General features: G+C 42.0%; 1 protein-coding gene across 1 annotated transcript in view; it reads right to left on the reverse strand.

Moving 5' to 3' along the window:
- SLC9A7 (solute carrier family 9 member A7) overlaps positions 1-21,696 on the reverse strand; it is a 166,847-nt gene extending 145,151 nt beyond the window's left edge. Inside the window, exon 1 of the mRNA XM_068963200.1 lies at positions 21,369-21,696. Coding sequence (XP_068819301.1) covers positions 21,369-21,696 — 328 coding nt within the window. The remainder of the gene's footprint in view (positions 1-21,368) is intronic.
- Between the last annotated feature and the right edge of the window lie 900 nt (positions 21,697-22,596).

The raw sequence follows: 22,596 nt of genomic DNA on the forward strand, positions 1-22,596 counted from the left end.
GTTTATATATAATTTACATTCCATAAAATTCACCCAATGTATGATTCAATCATTTTTAGTAAACTTACCAAGCTATGCAACCATCACCACCAACACCCCATAAGAACCCTGGTACCATTTTACAGTTAATACCTGTTTCCACCCCCAGCTCCAGGCAACAATAATCTATTTTCTGTTTCTATGCATTTGCCTTTTCTAAACATTTCATGTAAATGGAATCACACAGTAGGCGAACTTTTGTGCAAGACTTCTTTCATTTAGCATAATGTTTAGGTTCATTCATGGTTTAGCATGAATCACTACTTCATTCTTTTTAATCACTAAATAGTATAAACAGTCCCCCCAGGGTAATAGGGACTGCAAAAACAACTGTGCAAACTGAAAGCAAGGAAAGCAATCTTAATAATCAATGGGGAAAACATAATTGTTCAATGATCCTTAAAAAATATCATCAAAACATTAAGACTCTTACTCTTGGCTATAAATGTAAAAGAAATGAAAAGAGGACAAAACTAATATTTATTAGTATACCTTAGAACACCCAAAATATTAAGAATTAAAAGTTTTTTTCTGTTAAAAAAAAACTTATCAAAAGTAGTTTGAACAGTGCTTGCTTACTTTTTCTCACTGTATAATTTACATTACAGAGGGATACTGACTAAGCATCTTTTCTATGCCTTGGTGAACTGTCACACTCCTTTCTAGGTTAGGATCAGCTTCACATTATATCCTTAGCACTTTTTATGTCTTGAAATCTCTCCAACAGCTCCTTCAATCTGAAGTGCTTTTTTTTTTTTTCTGGCATCACTTCCTCTGGGTCATCATCCTTTTCATCACAACCACTTTGTTCGTTTATATCAATAAATTCTTCACTAAGTTCATCTAGCCGTATATCTAGTGTTTCTCAAATGGTGGCAGTGTTGACATTTCTGCTACCAACTCTTTCTTCTATTATTCCCTTTATGTTTGATACAAATTTCTCTTCCAGTGTTGTCACTTTTCACTTGTCTGCTGCACTCTCATCTTTGCTGGCCAATTCCCTCTTTCAGTTATCCATTTTTCCAAAATGTCACATGGGTTTGTCACTGAGAGACAAGGAAGCAACCCAACTGCAAGCTTTGCTGTCTGTGTATGAACTGAATAATAGGTGGGTGGTGACCATCACGGACAGACTCTGAAAGATTGGTCACTCATCTTGATGTCCATCTGTTATTTATGTAGTACAAACAGTTAGCAGGAAAGATTGAATTTTACGCAATTACTCACAGTTAATATATGATGGGCTCCCCTGATGGCTCAGTGGGTAAAGAATCTGCCTGCAATGTAGGAGACACAGGAGACTCAGGTTTGATCCCTGGGTCAGGAAGATCTCCTAGAGGAGGAAATGGCAACCCACCCCAGTATTCTTCCCTGGGAGATCCCATGGACAGAGGAACCTGGCAGGCTACACTCCAAAGGGTCAAAGAGTCAGACACAACTGAGCAAAATTTGAACTATGTTGTTAGGGGACTGGTGCTATTTAACCATGGTCACTGAAATTCGTTCATATCAGACTGATGCGAAGTGAGGACTACCTATGTTTTGGGTGGGTAGGGTTTCTAACTTGCTTCTAACCAAAGGAATATGGCAAAGGTGATAGGATAGCACTCTTGTAATTATGTTACATTATATGATAAAGGTGAAATGATTTTTCAAATCCCTCCTTGTTATGAAGTCTACTTTATTTGAAATTAACAAGCTACTTCAGCTTTCTTTTGTTTAACACTTGCATGGTGTATCTTTATCATTCCTTTTATTCTGAATCTGTATCTTTATATTTAAAGTGGATTCCTTGTAAACAGCATACAGTTTAATCTTTTAAAAAGTACAATCTGACAAGTTCTGTCTTTTAGACCATTCACATTTTCACATTTAAATTACTGATTAATTGTGATCAGTAATTACTGACTACTGATTTGGCAGGATTAAAATCTACTGTCTTGTTAGCTGGTTTTTATTTGTTTCATTTGTTCTTTATTTGTCTTTTCCTCTCTGCTTTCTCTAGGCTTTACTGAGTATTTTTATGATTCCATTTTATCAATTCTATTGCTATCTTTACTTGATGCTTGTTGGCTTGGAAGCAGGGAGGTGGGAAACAAAGGGCAGTCTCTTCTGTTTGGATCAGTTCTCAATATTAGATAGGTACTGTGGCCCTGGGTCTTGAGGCTGTGGCCTTCATAAGCATGTGATCCTCGTCCAAAGCAAAATTCTGGGCTCAGAATGATGATATTCCTTCCCTCCCCAAAGAGTTCAGTTCAGTTCAGTCACTCAGTCAGGGCCGACTCTTTGTGACCCCATTGACTGCAGCACACCAGGCTTCCCTGTCCATCACTTACTCCCAGAGCTTGAATATAGCTTCATTGTTTTTCCTGCTCTCCTTTCCCAGGTGCAGTGGGTTTCTACCTGTTTTTGTTCCCTTTCTTCCCACAAATGAAAACTTTTGTTCCTTTGGGAGATGAGGAGATATGTCTGAGCAGATTTGGGCAGTGGCTGTTGTTCCACTATCCTAGCCAGCATGCAGGAAACACTTTCTCAGGAATCTCCCTGATCTTCCCTGGGAGGACCTGATGGGGACCCTGAAGGAAAAGTCTGCAAGAGGGTGAGAACATTCTAAACCTATGGCCCCCAACCTTTGGCAATTCATTAACAATTTGATCTTACTGGCTTATATGACATTCAGCAGTGTCTATCTCAGGTAAGCTAATGTTCCCGTGCTATTTACCCCTACAGAGGCACCTGTGTCTTCTGATTTGGGGTTAGTAGTATGCCCAGAAACCTCAGTGTTCTGTTGGGTTCAAGAAAAATCATGAATTTGCAATTTGTCTAGCTTTTTTCTTGTTTTAAGGATGGGAACTCTACAGTGCACATCTCTGAACTGAAACCAGCAGGCTGTTCATTAGCTTTTCAAGTGTACTTATACTTTACATGCAGTCTTTTCCCACAAAGTCTAGATATTTGAAACACTGAAAGACTGTGTCAAGCAAATTACAATGTACTAACAATTCACTGGACATTTTGCTAATCCAACAAATAATTGAAAGATTGAACATTCCTAAAGTGTGGATATCTAATTAAGGATTATGATCAGTTTGAAATAATTGATATACCTGCCTGGGTTACAGTAATTTCAATTGTTGGGAATTCTCTGGCAGTCCAGTGGTTAGGACTCTGTTCTTTTACTGCCAAGGGTATGGGTTCAATCCCTGGTCAGGCAACTAAGATTCCTACAAGCTGTGCGGTAAGGCAAAAAAAAACACAAACAACTTGTTTTCACCAACTTATATGTTCCTGTAACACACAAAATGTTTGACGTCCATTTGGCCTTTTGAGGTAGACTAAACTCAAACCTGTATCATTGACCTTGTGTCATTTGCAGGGCCTAACCAGGCCCTCCATACCAGTGGTGGAGACTGAGAATACAGCAGGTGCTTAACTGACTCACTACCCTGGAGATGTCTCTTTTACAGAAACCCAACTGTAACCAGGAGTGTTCCTAGTTAACTGAATTGTAGAAATTAAAGAGATATCACTCTAAAACATGAACTCAGAGATTAGTACCCTCCACAGGCACAGTTTCCCTGGCTGAATTCATCAATAAAGGGCTTAGAGATACTAGGGTATCACTGTTAATGTAGCCCTGTGATTAAAAAACAAAAAGACATTGTTATAGAAATATCTACCATTTTGCTTACAAAGATGAATAACATGTATATTAAATTATAATGGTAATTACACTACAAAAAAGGTCCTTCCAGGAATTCCCTGTTGGTCCAGTGGTTAGGACTTAGCAGTTTCACTGTCATGGCCTGGGTTCAATCCCTGGTTGGGGAACTAAGATCCCACAAGCAACATAGCAAAGCCAAATAAAAAATAAATAAAAACCATAAGGGTCCTTCCTTCTCTTCTCATATCTACCATCACTTCCTCTCCTTAAATAATGTATAATAACTCAATCAAACAGCATCAGTAGATAAGCTTACAAAGTAGCTAATGTGGGATCTGTTCATGCAGATACTTAACATTTCAACCGTGAACAACTATTTATCATAATTATCTCATCTCATTCTTTAGGCATATATTATCATAGCAAATGCAGCTTTTACCTCAACACCTAGCTTCCTTTCCCCCAGACTGCTGACAGGAATATTAGCTCCTTGGACCCTTGACCATGCAGCTTTCCTTCTCCCTTCTGGACCATATCTAAGGTATTAGAAATACTGTATTTCAGAATGGACATTCAATTTGAGGAAGGATCTTCACACCAGTCCTGGGCTTATGTGACCTCAGATCCATCTTCTACCCTTTGTTGTTCTGCTACATGTTCCAGGGGACAGGAATCAAGGAGGAACTCCTGTAATCTACATTTCCAGGCCCCCTTCCAAGTGGCTTCCAGTTAAATTCATCCAATGGGTGGCACCAGTGAGAGACAAGAGGGTGAGAGGAAAGAGGAGAGGGTATCTCAGGCAACCTCACTCCAGGACTCTGGCAATACCACCTTCTCCCTATGTCCACCCTAGGGGTGACAGTGGCTTCCTGCTGTTGCTTTATCTCTAGGTCACTTCAATGCACCCTGGTTGGCTTCTCAGCTTTTCCAACACCTGTTTTACAACTGTCTCCTACTGAACTACTTGCCTCTTTTTTTCTGACTGGACTGGGATTGAGACTTCATCTGCCACATCAGAGCTCCACCCTTTACCAAATATCCCCACAATGAATAAAAATCACTATTGTAAAGAAAAAATATTGCCTGTCATTCCAGTTCTACAAAGATCAAACCATTAGCCAATACAGTTGCCCACCAGTTCATACATATTCTGGCTTCTCCATCACCTCTTAGCAGAAGTTCCCCCAAATAAAACTCACAACTTTCATGTCATGCATTTTTTTTCAGGTGACACTGCAGTATTACCGTCTTGTCTGTGTCTCTCTCCAGTGCCATCATAAACACTCTGTACAACACCGCCATTGAAAAGAGACAATTTTCTCATTCATACCACTAAAGAGAATCACTCCAGCTCATTCATAGCCTACTCTGTTAATGAATACAATTGTTTCTTTCCCTGGTTCTCTCGTTAGTAAAAATGTACAATAGCCAACAGATTCCTAGACTAGAATAAGATCATCCATGGTAGGCTTGTTTTAAATGTGTGTTCATGTGTATATAAAAATGCATAGCTGTTGAGGTATGGCAGAAACCAACACAATACTGTAAAGCAATTATCCTCAAATAAAAAATGCACAGCTGTATAAAAACACAGATACAAACATGAAGTCCAGATTTCAATATAAGTAATACAAAAAGAGCGTGTATGGGGGTTACAATGACCAAAAAAAAGACCAAAACTCCTTTATGGAATTAAGGCATCCACTTCGAGATAAGACAGAGAAAGAGGGACTGGAATTAGCTTCATGCCTGAAACAAAAACAAACATAAATACATGAGATAATGGTTTTCAAGACACTGAAAGGAGGCAATGAAGAAGAGGTGATTGAGAGATGGGGGCGGGTAATAAGGTAAGTCCTTGACTGCTCCAGCTTATTACCTTAAGAGAGTTTCCAAGCCACAACACAAGGAGAGGAAACAGAGACATGTCTAGCTAACTCCTGAAACTGACAAAGCTGGGATTCTGGATACAAAGGCAGCTAAAGTTCATAGGACTGAGTACCAGAAAGGAGACCCAAACAAAGAGAGAATCCTGGCGTTCCACAGGGGTCTCTCCCTCAGGTATTCAGAAGAAATAAGCATATGCCTACGAGGAGAAAGAATAATTTGAGAGGATTATGACTACAGGGTTTTGGGGGGGGGCATGATAAAAGTGCTCTAAAGTTGTGGTGAATAATTGATAGAATTACATAGAAAATCATTAATATAGAAGATTTGAAATAAAACAGCCAAAACAATTCTGTAAAAGAATAAAAATGGAGGACTCACACTACCCAATTCTAAGATGCACTACAAAGCTGCAGCAAGGAAGATAGTATGGTATTGGCAAAAAGCTAGACATAGAGATCAGTGGAACACAAGAGGAAGTCCAGAAATACATCCACACAAATGTGGGCATTTGAGGGAATTCCCTGGCAATCAGTGGTTAAGCCTGTGTGCTTTCACTGTCCAGGGCCCAGGGTTCAATCCCTGGTTGAGGAAGTAAGATCCCGTAAGCTGTGTGACATGGCTATATATATATATATATATATATATATATATATATATATATATATATGGAATTGAGTTTGGAAAAATTTGCAGAAGTAATTCAATGAAGAAAAGATCACCTTTTCAACAATGAAACATCCATATGCAAAAAAGTGAATCTCAACCTAAACTTACCTTAGTCAAAAAATAACTCCAAATAAATCACAGATCTAAATGTACAAAATGCAAAACCTTAAAGCTTTTAGAAGAAAATAAAACCCTCCTGACCTGGGGTTAAAGAAAAAATGTTTAGACATGACACCAAAAGCATAATCAATAAAAAAGGAAAAGTTGATAAACTGGATTACATCAAAATTGAAAACATTTGCTCTACAAAAGACACTGCAAGATGAAAAAAAGCTACAAACTAGAAGAGAACATTTTCATGTTACATATCTAACAAAGGTCTTGATTCCAGAATATAAAAAGAACTCAAAATTCAAAGAAAACAATACAATTAGAAAATGAGCAAAACACTTGAACAGTCACTTCACCAAAAAGAATATGTGAAAAATGACAAATAAGTACAAGAAAAGATGTTAAGCATCAGGAAAATGCAAATTAAAACCACAGTGAGATACCACTACACATCTATTAGAATGGGTAAAATTAAAAATACTAACAATACTAAGTGCTGAAGAGAATGCAGAGCAACTGGAACACTTATATATTGCTGGTTGGAATGTACAACTACTCTAGAAAACAGTTTGGCAATTTTTTTATAAAGCTAAACACATGCTTACCCTATGACCCATCAATCCCAATCCTGGGTATTTATCATAGAAAAATGGAAACTTACATTCACACAAAAACCTGTGTTCATAGTTCATGCTTGCTCAGTAGCTCAGTCTTGTCTGACTCTTTGCAACCCCATGGAGTGTATGGACTGTATGAACTGTAGCCTGCCAGGCTCCTCTGTCCCTGGGATTTCCCAGGCAAGAATACTGGCATGGGTTGCCATTTCCTCCTCCAGAGAATCTTCCCCACGGAGGGATTGAACCTGCATCTCCTGCATTACAGGCGGATTCTTTACCAATGAGACACCAGGAGAGCCAGTAATGTTCACAGTAGCTCTATTCATAATCACACAAAAAAAAACTGGAAACAATCTAAATGTCCTTCAATTTGCAAACAAACTATGGTAGATCCATAAAATGAAATCCAACTCAGCAATAAAAAGGAACTAATTATAGATACTTGCAATGACATGGCTAAATCTTAAGGGCCTTATGGTGAGTGAAAAAATTAATCCCAAAAGGTTACATATTGAAGGACTCCATTTATGTTGATACTTGAAAGACAAAACAATAGTGATGAACAGGTCAGTGACTGTCAGAGCAGTGTGGTAGCATGTTTTTTAGGGTGAAGGAATCCATATTCACCTCAATTGTGGTGGTGGTGGTTACACATATCTATACACGTTATAAAATTCGTAAAACTGTACATCAAAAGTCAATATTACTTGTGATAATTTTTAAAATAAAATTAATAAATCTAAAAAAGAGATGATTTTTAAAAATAAAAGTGTCATGAAATCGAAGAAGCCTCAGGAGCACAAAAAGCTAACAGTCAGATGATACCACCCTTCAGGAATAAGTTAATATAATAGGCCGGATGTTGCTGCCTCTAGGAGGCCTGCTTGTATGACTGACCCATACAATAGTTCCTGAGAATTTGACCTTTTGTAAAATATCCCCCATGCTACTAATTGATAAGGTTGTTTCATGTGCCGGGAATACTGAATATGGCTAGATAGCTTCTACAAATGTAATTCATACAGCACACCTGCTTTCTTCTGGGAACCAGAAATTTTGGTAAGAGTACCTAATCAGTCATTATTTTAAAAAAATATCTGAGTCTTGAACAAGCTTTGCTAGGCAGAAACACTGTGCATACATTGTTGCATTTACTTGCTGGAAGAAGCTTATTCTGTGAAACCCCACCCTTTAGAAGCCCACATCTAGACTCCTTCATACTCCACCTATTACATCTCTTTCCCTTGCATATAAAACCCTAAAGAATACACACACACACACCAAAAAAAAAAAAACTATTAGAGATGATAAAACAAATTCAACAAAGCTACAGGGTATAAAATCAACACCACCACCTCCCCCCCGCCAAAAAAAAAAACTTCAGTCCTACTTCTATATGCTAGTAATGAACAATCATAAAGGAAATTTTTAAAAATCATTTATAAAAATTAACTCAAAACAGATCAACAGTCTAAACTTAAAAGCTAAAACTGGGAATTGCTTAGAAGTCCAGTTGTTAGGAGGCAGACCTTTCACTGCCGGGGCCGGGTTTGATCCCTGGTTAGGGAACTAAGAAGCTACAAGCTGTGCAGCTCAGGCAAATAAATAAACACCACCCTTACGGCAGAAAGTGAACAGGAATGAAAAAGCCTCTTGATGAAAGTGAAAGAGGAGAGTGAAAAAGTTGGCTTAAAGCTCAACATTCAGAAAACGAAGATCATGGCATCTGGTCCCATCACTTCATGGGAAATAGATGGGGAAACAGTGGAAACAGTGGCAGACTTTATTTTGGAGGGCTCCAAAATCACTGCACATGGTGACTGCAGCCATCAAATTAAAAGACGCTTACTCCTTGGAAGGAAAGTTACGACCAGCCTAGATAGCATATTGAAAAGCAGAGACATTACTTTGCCAACAAAGGTCCATCTAGTCAAGGCTATGATTTTTCCAGTGGTCATGTATGGATGTGAGAGTTGGACTGTGAAGAAAGCGGAGCGCCAAAGAATTGATGCTTTTGAACTGTGGTGTTGGAGAAGACTCTTGAGAGTCCCTTGGACTGCAAGGAGATCCAACCAGTCCATTCTGAAGGAGATCAGCCCTGGGATTTCTTTGGAAGGAATGATGCTAAAGCTGAAACTCCAGTACTTTGGCCACCTCATGCGAAGAGTTGACTCATTAGAAAAGACTCTGATACTGGGAGGGATTGGGGGCAGGAGGAAAAGGGGACGACCGAGGATGAGATGGCTGGATGGCATCACTGACTCGATGGACGTGAGTCTGAGTGAACTCCGAGAGTTGGTGATGGACAGGGAGGCCTGGCATGCTGCAATTCATGGGGTCGCAAAGAGTCCGACACGACTGAGTGACTGAACTGAATCGAAAACTATAAAACTCTTGGAAGAAAATATAGAAGGAAAGCTTTATGGCATTAGATTTGGCAAAGATTTCTTCTTGGATATGATACCAAAGTACAAGCAACAAAAGAAAAAATATACATAAACTTAACTTAATCAAAATTAAAACCATGCACATCAAAGGACACTATCACAGAGTGAAAAGGCAACCCAATGGATAGAAAAAAAAAATTTGCAAACCACACATCTAAGAGAATAATATCCAGAATATACAAAGAACTCCTACAACCCAACAACAAAAAATAACCCAATTTGTAAAACAGGCAGAGGTGTGAATTAACACTTCTCCAAACAGATATACAAACAGCCAATGACCATGTGAAATGCTCAACATCTTTCAGTTCAGTTCAGTCGCTCAGTCATGTTCAAATCTTTGTGACCCCATGAATCACAGCACGCCAGGCCTCCCTGTCCATCACCAACTCCCAGAGTTTATCCAAACTCATGTCCATCTAATCAGTGATGCCATCCAGCCATCTCATCCTCAGTCATCCCCTTCTCCACCTGCCCCCAATCCTTCCCAGCATCAGGGTATTTTTCAATGAGTCAACTCTTCGCATGAGGTGGCCAAAGTACTGGAGTTTCAGCTTCAGCATCAGTCCTTCCAGTGAACAGCCAGGACTGATCTCCTTTAGGATGGACTTGCTGGATCTTCTTGGAGTCCAAGGGACTCTCAAGAGTCTTTGCCAACATCACAGTTCAAAAGCAAAATTCTTCGGTGCTCCGCTTTCTTCACAGTCCAACTCTCACATCCATACATGACCACTGGAAAAACCATAGCCTTGACTAGATGGACCTTTGTTGGCAAAGTAATGTCTCTGCTTTTCAATATGCTGTCTAGGTTGCTCATAACTTTCCTTCCAAGGAGTAAGCGTCTTTTAATTTCATGGCTGCAATCACCATTTGCAGTGATTGCGGAGCCCCAAAACATGAAGTCTGCCACTGTTTCCACTGTTTCCCCATCTATTTCCCATGAAGTGATGGGACCAGTTGCCATAATCTTCGTTTTCTGAATGTTGAGCTTTAAGCCAACTTTTTCACTCTCCTCTTTCACTTTCATCAAGAGGCTTTTTAGTTCCTCTTCACTTTCTGCCATAAGGGTGGTGTCATCTGCATATCTGAGGTTATTGATATTTCTCCCAGCAATCTTGATTCCAGCTGGTACTTCTTCCAGCCCAGCATTTCTCATTATGTACTCTGCATAGAAGTTAAATAAGCAGGGTGACAATATACAGCCTTGACATACTCCATTTCCTATTTGGAACTAGTCTGTTGTTCCATGTCCAGGTCTAACTGTTGCTTCCTGACCTGCATACAGGTTTCTCAAGAGCCAGGTCAGATGGTCTGGTATTCCCATCTCTTTCCGAATTTTCCACAGTTTGTTGTGATCCACACAGTCGAAGGCCTTGACATAGTCAAAAAGCAGAAATAGATGTTTTTCTGGAACTCTCTTGCTTTTTCCATGATCCAGCGGATGTTGGCAATTTGATCTCTGGTTCCTCTGCCTTTTCGAAAACCAGCTTGAACATCAGGAAGTTCACGGTTCACGTATTGCTGAAGCCTGGCTTGGAGAATTTTGAGCATTACTTTACTAGTGTGTAGGAGAAGGCAATGGCACCCCACTCCAGTACTCTTGCCTGGGAAATCCTATGGACGGAGGAATCTGGTAGGCTGCAGTCCATGGGGTCGCTAAGAGTCGGACACGACTGAGCGACTTCACTTTCACCTTTCACTTTCATGCACTGGAGAAGGAAATGGCAACCCACTCCAGTGTTCTTACCTGGAGTATCCCAGGGACGGGGGAGCCTGGTGGGCTGCCGTCTCTGGGGTCGCACAGAGTCGGACACGACTGAAGTGACTTAGCAGTTACTAGTGTGTGAGATAAGTGCAATTGTGCAGTAGTTTGAGCATTCTTTGGCATTGCCTTTCTTGGGGATTGGAATGAAAACTGACCTTTTCCAGTCCTGTGGCCACTGCTGAGTTTTCCAAATTTGCTAACATATTGAGTGCAGCACTTTCACAGCATCATCTTCCAGGATTTGAAATAGCTCAACTGGAATTACATCACCTCCACTAGCTTTGTGATGCTTTCTAAGGCCCACTTGACTTCACATTCCAGGATGTCTGGCTCTAAGTGAGTGATCACACCATTGTGATTATCTGGGTTGTGAAGATCTTTTTTGTACAGTTCTTCTGTGTATTCTTGCCACCTCTTCTTAATATCTTCTGCTTCTGTTAGGTCCATACCATTTCTGTCCTTTATCGAGCCCATCTTTGCATGAAATGTTCCCTTGGTATCTCTAATTTTCTTGAAGAGATCTCTAGTCTTTCCCATTCTGTTGTTTTCCTCTATTTCTTTGCACTGATTGCTGAGGAAGGCTTTCTTATCTCTCCTTGCTATTCTTTGGAACTCTGCATTCAGATGCTTATGTCTTTCCTTAGGGAAGTGTAAATCAAACCCATAATAAACTAACAGTTCACAACAACTAAGGTGACTGTCTTTTTTTTTAATATTTATTTATTTGGCTGCACCATGTCTTAGTTGTGGCATGTAAGATCTAGCTTCCTGAGCAGGGATCAAACCCAGGCCCCCTGCATTGAGAGTGCAGAGTCTCAGCCACTGCACCATTAAGGAAGTCCCTAGGGTGACTACTAAAAATATATATATATTGGAGAGGATGCAGTGATATTGGAACCCTTGTGCACTGTAGAAGAAGTGTAAAATATTGCAGCCACTTTGGAAAACAGTTTGGTAGTTCCTCAAAAAGTTACCCATGTAATTACCTTATGGCCCAACAATTCTACTTATAGGTATATACTCAAAATAATTGAAAATAGGAACTCAAACAGATACTTGTATACAAATGTTCATAGCAGCATTATACCACCAGTTGCCAAAAGGTAGAAACAACCCAAGTGTCCCTGAACTGATGAATGAATAAACAAAATATAGTGTATATTTACAATGGGATACTAATCAGCCACAGAAAGGAATGAAGTTCATATACCTACTACAACATGGATGAACCTTGAAATTATTATTCTAAGTGAAAAAAATCAGATCAAATATTGTATGAATACACTTATATGAAGTCTCTAGAATAGGCAAATTCATTGAGACAGAAAGTAAATTAAAGGTTATCAGAGGTTAGGAGGAGGGAGGAATGGGGCATTATTGCTTAATGAGTGTAAGGTTTCTGTTTGGGGAGATGAAAACATTTTGGAAATAGTGATGATGGCCACACAATTTTATAAATGTTACAAATGTTGGTGAATTGTACACATAAAATAATTAAAATGACAAACTTCATGTTATACATATTTTACCACAAGAAAAAAGAAAAAAACCACCATGTGGCTTATCAGCTACATATACAACTTTCTGCAAACATCTATTCACCTATCCCTTCATTCTCCTTCCTTAAACAGTTCTCTGTGATTCAAGCAGATGTTTTCACAAAAGATTCCTTCTCAGCGTAAATCTGAGGCACAAGAACTTGAAGGATCTTTAGTGCTAAGCGGTGTTACAACATCTTTTTGTTAGACAAGGTAGAATCCATTAAATAAATGTTGCCATAGCACCTACTATGTGTTACAACTGTTCTAAGGACAAAGACAGCAGCAAACAAAAGACACTCCGGCCTGCACTGGGTATCTTTCTAACATATTTTGGAAACTCTGTCCAGGAGACTGATATGTCTGTGACAACTAGCACAGTAAGAACAGAGAGACCCAAGAGTGTGACAGACCCAGCTCAATTTGCCTCCCCACCTCTGTGATAGTGATGTGTAGAAATGAGAATACTTTTAGGCAACTGCTCCCACCTGAGAAGGCCTAGAGCAGCCACTCTGATCATTGTTTGACTATTTTCCCCCATAACACTGGAAGCCTTCTGTCATACTGTCTTAGTTCAGGCTGCCGTAACAAAGTACCACAGGCTGTGCAACCTATAAACCAGAGAAATTTCTCTCTCCCAGTCCTGGAGGCTGGAAATCCAAAACCAGGGTACCGGCATGTTCCAGTCCTGGTGAGAGTCCTCTTCCAGGTTGCACGCTGCCAACTTCCTGTTGTACCCTCACAGGATGGACAGTTCTCTGGGGCCTCTTTTTAAGGGCACCAATCCCATTCATGAGGGGCTCCACCTTCAATCTAATTACTTCCTAAAGGCCAAACATCCCATTACCATCATCACCCTGGGAGTTAGGATTTCAACATAGGATTTTTGAGGGGCACAGACATTCAGTCCATAATGCATAGCAATGGAGTAACACCTGGAATGTGGTCTTTGGAATACAAATGAGCAGGTATCTTGGCTTCACTTGGATTCAAGGGCCCAAGGTCAATCTAGCATAGGAAAAGGTATTCTTCCAAACTGGCCAACCTCACCCCTTGCAGCTGTACACTGGAATTTGAAGCCAAAGCCCCAGCTAATAATAAAGGGTCACTTTGCTTTGTTTTATACTCTGGGCATGAATTTCCCTCAAAGACCTCCTGGAAGCAGATGATCAGGGCAGAATCCAGGTTTCCCTCTATCCTAGCCAAATACATCCTCAACCTATTGATCCCATCCTTCAATAGATCCCCATTTACCAATCTCAAATGTGTGACCCTAAAGAAATGAGGTACTAAACCTAACTTTCAATTTATTCATCTGGCAAAATGGAACCAATAATACAGTCATTACATTTTCTGTTAAGGTTATATGGCGTAAACTATGCAAAATAATATGGTGCTTGACCATGATAGCAGGTACTCAATAAACAGGTGCTATTTTTTTACCACATTTATTTAATTACAAGCAGTGTAGTGAATGTATTTAAAGGATCAAAACAAATATTCTGTAGCAGTGAGTTTCAAATTTCAGTATTTAAAATCCCTGGCAATGCATTTAATCACAGATTTCTGGGCCTCACTGAGACATTCTCAATCAGTCTGGGGCCAGACCTGCCATTTTTAACAAGCTCCCCAGGCAATACTGATAGGTTCATTGAAACAGCTTCATAAAACTCGAGATGAACGCCCTGTTCAAACTGGATCGCTTGAAAATTAACTTTATCAACAACCAACAACAAAAATGCATGCAAATCTTACTATGTTTCTTTTCTGGATTATGTATGACAAAGTATTAATTAAATACTTCAGCAGAGATTGGCTAGCTCTGCTTTCCAAACCTGTTCCTCTTACTCCAACTAGACTACATCTTCCTGCCGCCCTTCCAGTTCAATGTGGCCTTGTGACTAAATTCTGCCCAACAGAAACAGCAAAGCAATGTGTGCCACTTCCAGGTTTAGTATGTAAGTCTTCCCCTTGTGATCTTCTTCTCTGTCCTTCCTTCATGGGCTGGAGGGGGAGAATTCCAACGGCCCAAGGGACAGATAAGCCACAAAATGGAAGGCGCCTGGACCCTGAATCACCACTACATGGAGAGCCACCTGCCAGATCCCTGAACTGGCCCATTACATGAGAAAAAAATGAAGGTTTCTCAAGTTAGGCCATGGAAATTTGGGGTTGGTCTATTATAACAGCTGCTGCTGCTGCTGCTAAGTCGCTTCAGTTGTGTCCGACCCTGTGTGACCCCAGAGACGGCAGCCCACCAGGCTCCCCCATCCCTGGGATTCTCCAGGCAAGAATACTGGAGTGGGTTGCCATTTCCTTCTCCAATTATAACAGCTAGCATTACCCTAATACAGATGGCTACATTGATTAAAAGAGAGGGAGCAAGCTTTAACCAAAAGAGAAAAGTCTCCTAACATATATATATGCCCTTCTAAGTGGAACAGAGGCAGTTTTTCAAAAGACATGTGAACCTGAAAATCAAACCAAAACACTGAAATGAACAGGAAGTTACAGATTCTCAAGTCATGTGAGCCTAACCATTTCATGAAGCCTACTGTTAGAGTTTCACAGTGTCACAGAGAGTTTAATGAGAGTAACAGATGGTTTATCCTCACATGGTAGAAGAGTGAGAGAATCTGGTCTCCTCTTCTTATAAGGGCACCGATCCCATCATGGAAACTCCACCTTCATGACCCCTTCTAAATCTAATTTACTCCCAAAGACCCCACCTCCAAAGACCATCACACTGGGGAATGGGACTTCAACATATGAATTTTTGAGAGAACACAATTCAGTCACTTATCCTGCCTTTCTGCTTCCCCTGACATAGACAGACTTTTGGAAGGAACCAGGACAACTGTCTTACAGATTGTCCCATATTTTGGATATGTCCATTTTCACACGGTATTTTATAACTTATTTCCCTATCCCCTATATTTCCTATCAACTGGAAGATGCCCCTAAAACCTCCATTAGATTCAGATGAAGCATTTGAAGGATGAATACCACACAGGTAAAGCTGTCTGCTTCCTCTTGTAACACAACAGGAGGCATATAATACTGGACAGTTCCATGAGGACCAAGGATAAATTTGATGACCTGGTTATAAGATGCTGACTGCCAGACCTCTCTACTGTAAAGGCACCTTCTTTCCTTTGTGATAGATAAGTAATCTGTGGTGTAATATTCAACACCATGCAAGTACCATGTTCCCCCACAACCTCTCACCTATGGCTCTGGAATTCATTGAAAATCCTTGTCAAAGTTAATTGTCTTTGGGGGTTGTGAAATGGTGATTTCTAATTATATCACTCCAAAAAGGCTCTAAGAAATGTTTTCAGGAAATGTCATTTTTCTAACTTTAAGATAATTTTACTTCCATTTATAACTTTTAAGTAACAAATGCTACCTAACCACATAACTGATCTGTTTCTAATGCATTTTTTGCTATAAAAAGGTTGTTTGCTTTATTTTTTAAATGCTTCAATTGTAGAAGTAATGGTTAGTGTTATAGAAAGTTCAGGCCATTCAGAAGAGTATAAAAGGAAAAGTAACATCTCCCTTTCCTCCCTCCCAACAACTGATCCCACTATCAAAGTTTGTGCCTCTTTCCAGAGATGTATACATGTCATAAGTAAATGTATATATATCATGTTTATGTATTTATATCACAGGACTTTAGAAAAATAAATGAAATGCTATACATACTGCTTTGTGCCTTGTTTTTTCCACAACACTAAGTGAGCTGCCTTAAAAGGACATCTCAAAACACCTTTTTCCCAACTGCACAGTATTCCTTAGTGAGAATGTGCTGTAGTTTAACCAGTTCCTTCTTAATGAGTATTGCAACTTGTTCCTGCTGCAATGAATATTGTCATCTATATAATGTAACACGCTAATGTGATTATTTCTGAAAAATAAAGCCCAAGAATGGAGACTACTGGATAAAAGAGTAGAACAGCTACCTTATAAATTCTTTTCTAAGTATTAACAAATGGCCCACAAAAAATTACAATGTATATCTATGGCTGATTCATGTTGATATTTGACAGAAAACAACAAATTCTGCAAAGCAATTATTCTTCAATTAAAAAGTAAATAAATTTTTTAAAAAAGGAAATGACGATTCTCATCACTCCCACTAACTGTATCTTACTGCCTTTTAAAATTACAGTAGGACTCTACCCAAGTAGCAATGCTGGCCAAAGAATCACAAGTCTAAATTGAAAATGAGAACTAATATTTACCAAGTAAGTAGGAGAAGGCAATGGCAACCCACTCCAGTACTCTTTCCTGGAAAATCCCAAGGGCAGAAGAGCCTGGTAGGCTGCAGTCCATGGGGTCGCGAAGAGTCAGACATGACTGAGCAACTTCACTTTCCCTTTTCACTTCCATGCATTGGAAAAGGAAAAGGCAACCCACTCCAGTGTTCTTGCCTGGAGAATCCCAGGGACAGTGGAGCCTGGTGGGCTGCCGTCTATGGAGTCGCACAGAGTCGGACACGACTGAAGTGACTTAGCAGCAGCAACAGCAGCAGCAGCAGCAGCAGCAGACACACCACACTTGACCTTTACAATACCACAATAACAAAAATTCTGTGAAGTGAGTGACACTCTCCATTTTTGAAAAAAGGAAACAAAGGTTCAGAGAGCTTGCCCAGTGTTACACAGCTTTACAAGTAAGAGGGCCAGCATTTGAACCCAGGGCATCTGGTACCAAACTGAGACTATACAGAGCTTCCCAATTAACCAGGAAGACTGTGGTTCTGAAATGTTTGTTCACAGGCTCAAATGTTACTTTCACACTACTGCAAAAAGCCATAATTTCCCCTTTCAGACTTTGCCTATTAACCCTCCCTCAGCCTGTGCTTAGCAATCCAGCACCCGCAAAACAACAATGAGCCCACAGTCCATGGAACCTGGAAGGTTCTGACCAACACATACTTGAAAAGTTGATAGGTGCAGAGGAGGGGCAAGCAAGAAGCAGGTGGTAGGCTAGCATGACGAAGTTAGATATTTTGGACCCATATCAGCTGTCACAAAAACATTATGGGGAAAGTGGAACTACTGTACACACAAGAGAGAACCACAATTAACTGACACAGTCTGTTTATGCCACCTTTTCCTCCTCAAACACTTGCTATTTCTGCTGCACAAACATGAGGGGCTTGGTAACTTTAGGATGGCACTTAATCACGTACAGAGCCAGACAACCGGGAGCTCCCTGCACTGACAAAACAGGTTAGACTGATGCCAGGCGAGCGCCTTATCCGCTGCCCTGCAGCCCTCATCACAGGGTCTGGCAGGGGGTTGGGGGAGGGGGGTACGGCTGCCTTCAAGGTCCCTGGAGAGTCTATGGTCACCTTCCCTGGTAGCTGCCTGGACCAGTGGTCAGGGAGGAGGAGTGCTTCTAACTGTCCCTTGGTGGGTGGTGGAATTCCTTTCCATTTAAGTGCTAAGTATTCACAGTGTGTCTCTTACAGTCCTTAGGTCCTTTGGGATCTATCTGTGCACACCACTCCTAAAGTACATCAACTCTTCTTTGGAGACAATGAGATAAAAGGAGAAAGGAAAAAGAGGAAAAACCTCCCCCCTTTCCCAGTTATGTCTCCATTCCAGACCCAGGGCTCCGAAAGTTCCACGGGTACAGCCAACAGCTGAAAAGTCACAGAAAATTAATAGCAATTTGATTTAAATAGGGAGTAGTGGGCATCAAACTGGATGATTTGAGGAGTATCTTAAAATGCCACAAGAATGCCACAGAATGGAAGCATGGACATGCTATTAGGTGATTCCACTTCCAAAATTCAAAAAAAAAAAAAGCACAAAAGTATATAAAGTGATGTCTTCCCTCCCACCCCTATGGTCCACCTACGTTTTTCCTCCCCTACAAGGAAACCAATGGTGTTAGGCTACTGCATATCCTCCTAGAGATGTTTTATGACTATACCAGCAAATACACATATTACCACAATTTATTTTAATATATTACTATATATTAATATATTGTTTATATATATATATATATATATATACCACAATTTATTTTAAATATTAAAGCCTTTCCTCTCAAAGTACCACTTAAGTATTTTTTAAAGTGCCAGGAATTGGATTTTTTTCATTTCAAGGTAAAAGTTTTGAAATTCACAGTTGAACTCTTTCACTCATGAAAACCTACCAACATTTAAAAGTTCAATTGGTTATCTCCATAAATTAACTTGGGCACCCAGTACACAGCAGATACTTAACAAATGTTTCCTTAGATCATTTTGCCCTTTATTACTCAGAGGACACGCACTTCCTCTACTGATATCAAGAAATGAAATCTGATGTCTTTCTACTGAGAAAGAGAAGTCCTGAAATCTGCACTGCATTCACTTAAGTATTCAAAGATTTTCATATTGAATTTTTTAAAATCAGAATTCCTATCCATTAAGTATATGTGTGTGTGTATATATATATATTTAGTTAGCTAATCAAATGACATCAGAATTCAGATTTGGGGCTGGGAGGGGGCAGAACTTAAAACAGAAGACTAAATATCTCTTAGAGAAAAAGAAATATTTTCTCTCAGTTATAGGCAATCCACATCAAAATATTAATATTTGGCAGAACCTAGGACATCACATATTGACAAACAAATTTCTTACTGCATTTCAAAGTAACACTAAAAGCCAAAGATAGAAGAAAATTACAGCGAATGCTATGAGAGGATGTTGCCTTTTCTGAACATCATCAATTAAACCAGATTTCCGTAACACAAAGTGAAACAGTACACTGGTAGCACAATCCCAATGACTAAGAGATTGAGATGAGTTTAAAAAGTACATATCTACAAAGGAAAATTCTACTGCTGTTTTCAAGCCTTAAGATAAAGGTGACTGAGCTCCTAAGAACATGGAGTACTCCTCAGAAAATATATTTTTAAATCTCATTTTCCATGCACTTGGAGCATATATTTATGAGCCCGTCCAATTTACCTTCTAAAAGTATTCACACTGTACTTTAATGAATTGGATCTAGGAGCTATAAAATAAAAATATTTTTATGGCTAAAGGCAATGCTCATTTGCTCAGAGTCAACCGCCTGAAATGACATGTTTCAACTCCCCACTCTGCTATCAGCTCAGGAAACCTTCGAGCTTACCTGCTTTAGCCTGGGCATCAGTCATTTGTCACAGATTGACACAAACCACAAACCTCAAGAATGGCCAGGTTTTTTGTTCACATCTGTAATTTGCAATAACCAAACTCAGTTTTAGACCTAGTCCTGCTTCAATTCAAGAGCTGTTTAGGCCAGGTCTCTTTAGAACCTAGAGGGCTCCCGGAGAGCACTTCATAACCTTGGTGACCATGAGCCAGGGCTGTCAACAATCAAGCACCATGAATAAGTAAGGCCCAGGGCCAAGGGTAACTGTCACATTAAAGATTAACGTTTTCACTTTCCATTCTCTATCACAGAATCCTGAATGGAAACTGAGTGGAGAGATCCCTCCAGTATAACTGATGAAGTCAAATGTTTCCTACTGGGAAAAGTCATTAAGTGGACTCATCTATTTCACATGAAGATGCCAACCTGGGCCTTAACTCCATTGAATTAAATTCAAAAGGAGAATACTTGGTTCCAGTTTGAAGTCATGTCATGGTGGGCAGGTGTGAGGGTGGAGGGGGTGGCATGGCAGGGGAAGAGGGATGACTCAGATTGCGGCTGACATCCATGCAGTGACGCCAAGATTTGTGCCGACCCTTGTGCATGTAATACACCATGTGCCATTAAACTCAGAAAAGGATGATGGCATAGTCCATCTTTCACAACAAAAGAAGGCTGACTCCAGAATTAAAACCACTACTTTTCCTCTTCATACACCCTTAAACGTATCTTCAAAGCAGCGTCCTTGTTACAAACGGAGGAATGCAAAAGCTCCTCTTCTCTTAAAGAAAGCAAGTGGGTATAACTTCCCACTTGGACACAAGGGTGGGAGGCGTGCCCATCTTCCCTACGGGGCCCGCCATAGCAGTACATCACCGTAGGTCTTGGACCACTCTCACCTTTCACAGTGCTTCAAGCTCCGACTTCATTCACAAGACATCCGGGAACACAGATGTCAGAACTGGGCGCCCACCCAGGTTGACCATTGATGTGGCATCCACCAAGCCCCGTCAGTCCTTACCCAAGTCGAGGAAACCTCAGCCCTTACCGACCCTCACGGTGGCCTGCCTCCTGGGGCGGAGCGATCCCTAGGAGGTCACCCCCTCCTGCCCCGCCACACACATCCTGTGGAGCTGAACTGGGGCTGGGGGCGGGGGCGCGAGGGGTGGGGTGCGAAGCTGAAACAGAACCGATTGGACTGAACCAGACCACCCCGGTGCCTTTCATTTTCCCGGTTCCCCTGGAAGAAACGTCGAAATGAGGTGGAATTCATTTTCATGGTAATAGGGAGCCCGAAAATGCAGACAGTTGACCTTGGGAGCCGAGACTGTCTCAGCGGGAAACGGAACAGAAACGAAACACGTCGGCAAGTGAAGGGGGAGCACAAGGCGGCGCGGGGCGGGGAAGGGGTGGGGAGAAGCACAGCAGCACGGGTGCCCGAGGGGAGTAGGGGACGGTGGGCGAGGGTGCGGGGTGTGCTCACCATAGATCATGGCCAGCCCGGTCTCGTGCAGGAAGCGAACCCGGCGGTGCTTGAAAAGCCAGATGGTGAGGATGGTGAGCGTGAGCAGCAGGATGAAGGTGAGCAGGCTCACGCTGTCCTGCCGGTGGCTCTCCTCTGCCTCCTTCTCCGTGGCGAGCTCCTCCATGGCGCTGCTGTCCTCAGCCGCCGCCCCAGAGGAGGAGGCCGCGGCCGCCCCGCGCAGCCCCCGACCCAGCAGCAGCGGGAGAAGCGGCATCAGCAGCAGCCGCGTTGGCAGCGCCCGGGCCGCCCGCCCCGGGCCGAGGCGCGCCGCGTCACCAGGCTCCATGGCCCCAGCGCCGCCCGCGCCTCCTGCACGCTGGGACCGGCAGCCCGCACCGTCGGTAGCTTCCCCTGGCGCCACCGACCTGCCCGAGTAGCCGCGGCCGCTGCAGCTCCTCCTCCAGCTCGCGCCGGGCAGGGACCGGGGACGCGCCGGGAGTCGCGCTGGGGGAGGGGCGCACGCAGTGCGCAGGATCCCCAAGCACCGCCCCCCGCCCGCGTACCTGTCCGGCCCCCCGCCGCGCCGCGTTTCCCCCCTCCCAACCCGGTCCAGCCTCCCTTCCCCCCTCCAGCGAGGTCGCCTATCGCCCTCTAGCCCCCGGGCCGAGCCGCGGGCCCCTCTCCTCACTGCGCTCCTCCCTCGGTCCCGGCGTACCTGGCCAGGCCATCTGGGCTCGCGGGACCGCTTTCTGGGCACTCGCCGCCGCGCTTCGTAAATGGGACGCCAGAGGTCGCCCGTGCCTGGCAAGAGCATCTTCTTGGATGTGCGGTCTCGATTCCTGTGTCTGGGACCACTTGAAATGTTTGATCCCCGGCCAGTGTGTAGCCGCTCTGGGCGCAGTAAAAGTGGCGGTTCTGGAGGAGCCCAGGAACCTTGAAGTCACGGTACCTCCGTACACCTTTCTTCCCGCATCTCTCAGAGTGACTTCCAGCATTCCGGGCTTCCCAGAATCCGTCAGGCTTCATTCAAACAAACCTCTACTTTAGCCTGACCCAAAGTGAGAACCAATAAGGGATTAAAATGAGGGAGAATTGTTAAAAATAGCACCTTCATCACTTGGCAAGTAGAGGGACTTCTTTTTCTGCACTGTGGAACTAACCCTCAGGGAAGTGGATTGAACCGAAAGAACTGGACACTTGCCCTTCTGGGCGGATGAGCAGCAGGTGGTTCAGTCAGTTCAGTGGC

Source organism: Capricornis sumatraensis, chromosome X (genome assembly GCF_032405125.1).
Source record: "Capricornis sumatraensis isolate serow.1 chromosome X, serow.2, whole genome shotgun sequence".
In the NCBI taxonomy this organism is placed as follows: Eukaryota; Metazoa; Chordata; class Mammalia; order Artiodactyla; family Bovidae; genus Capricornis; species Capricornis sumatraensis.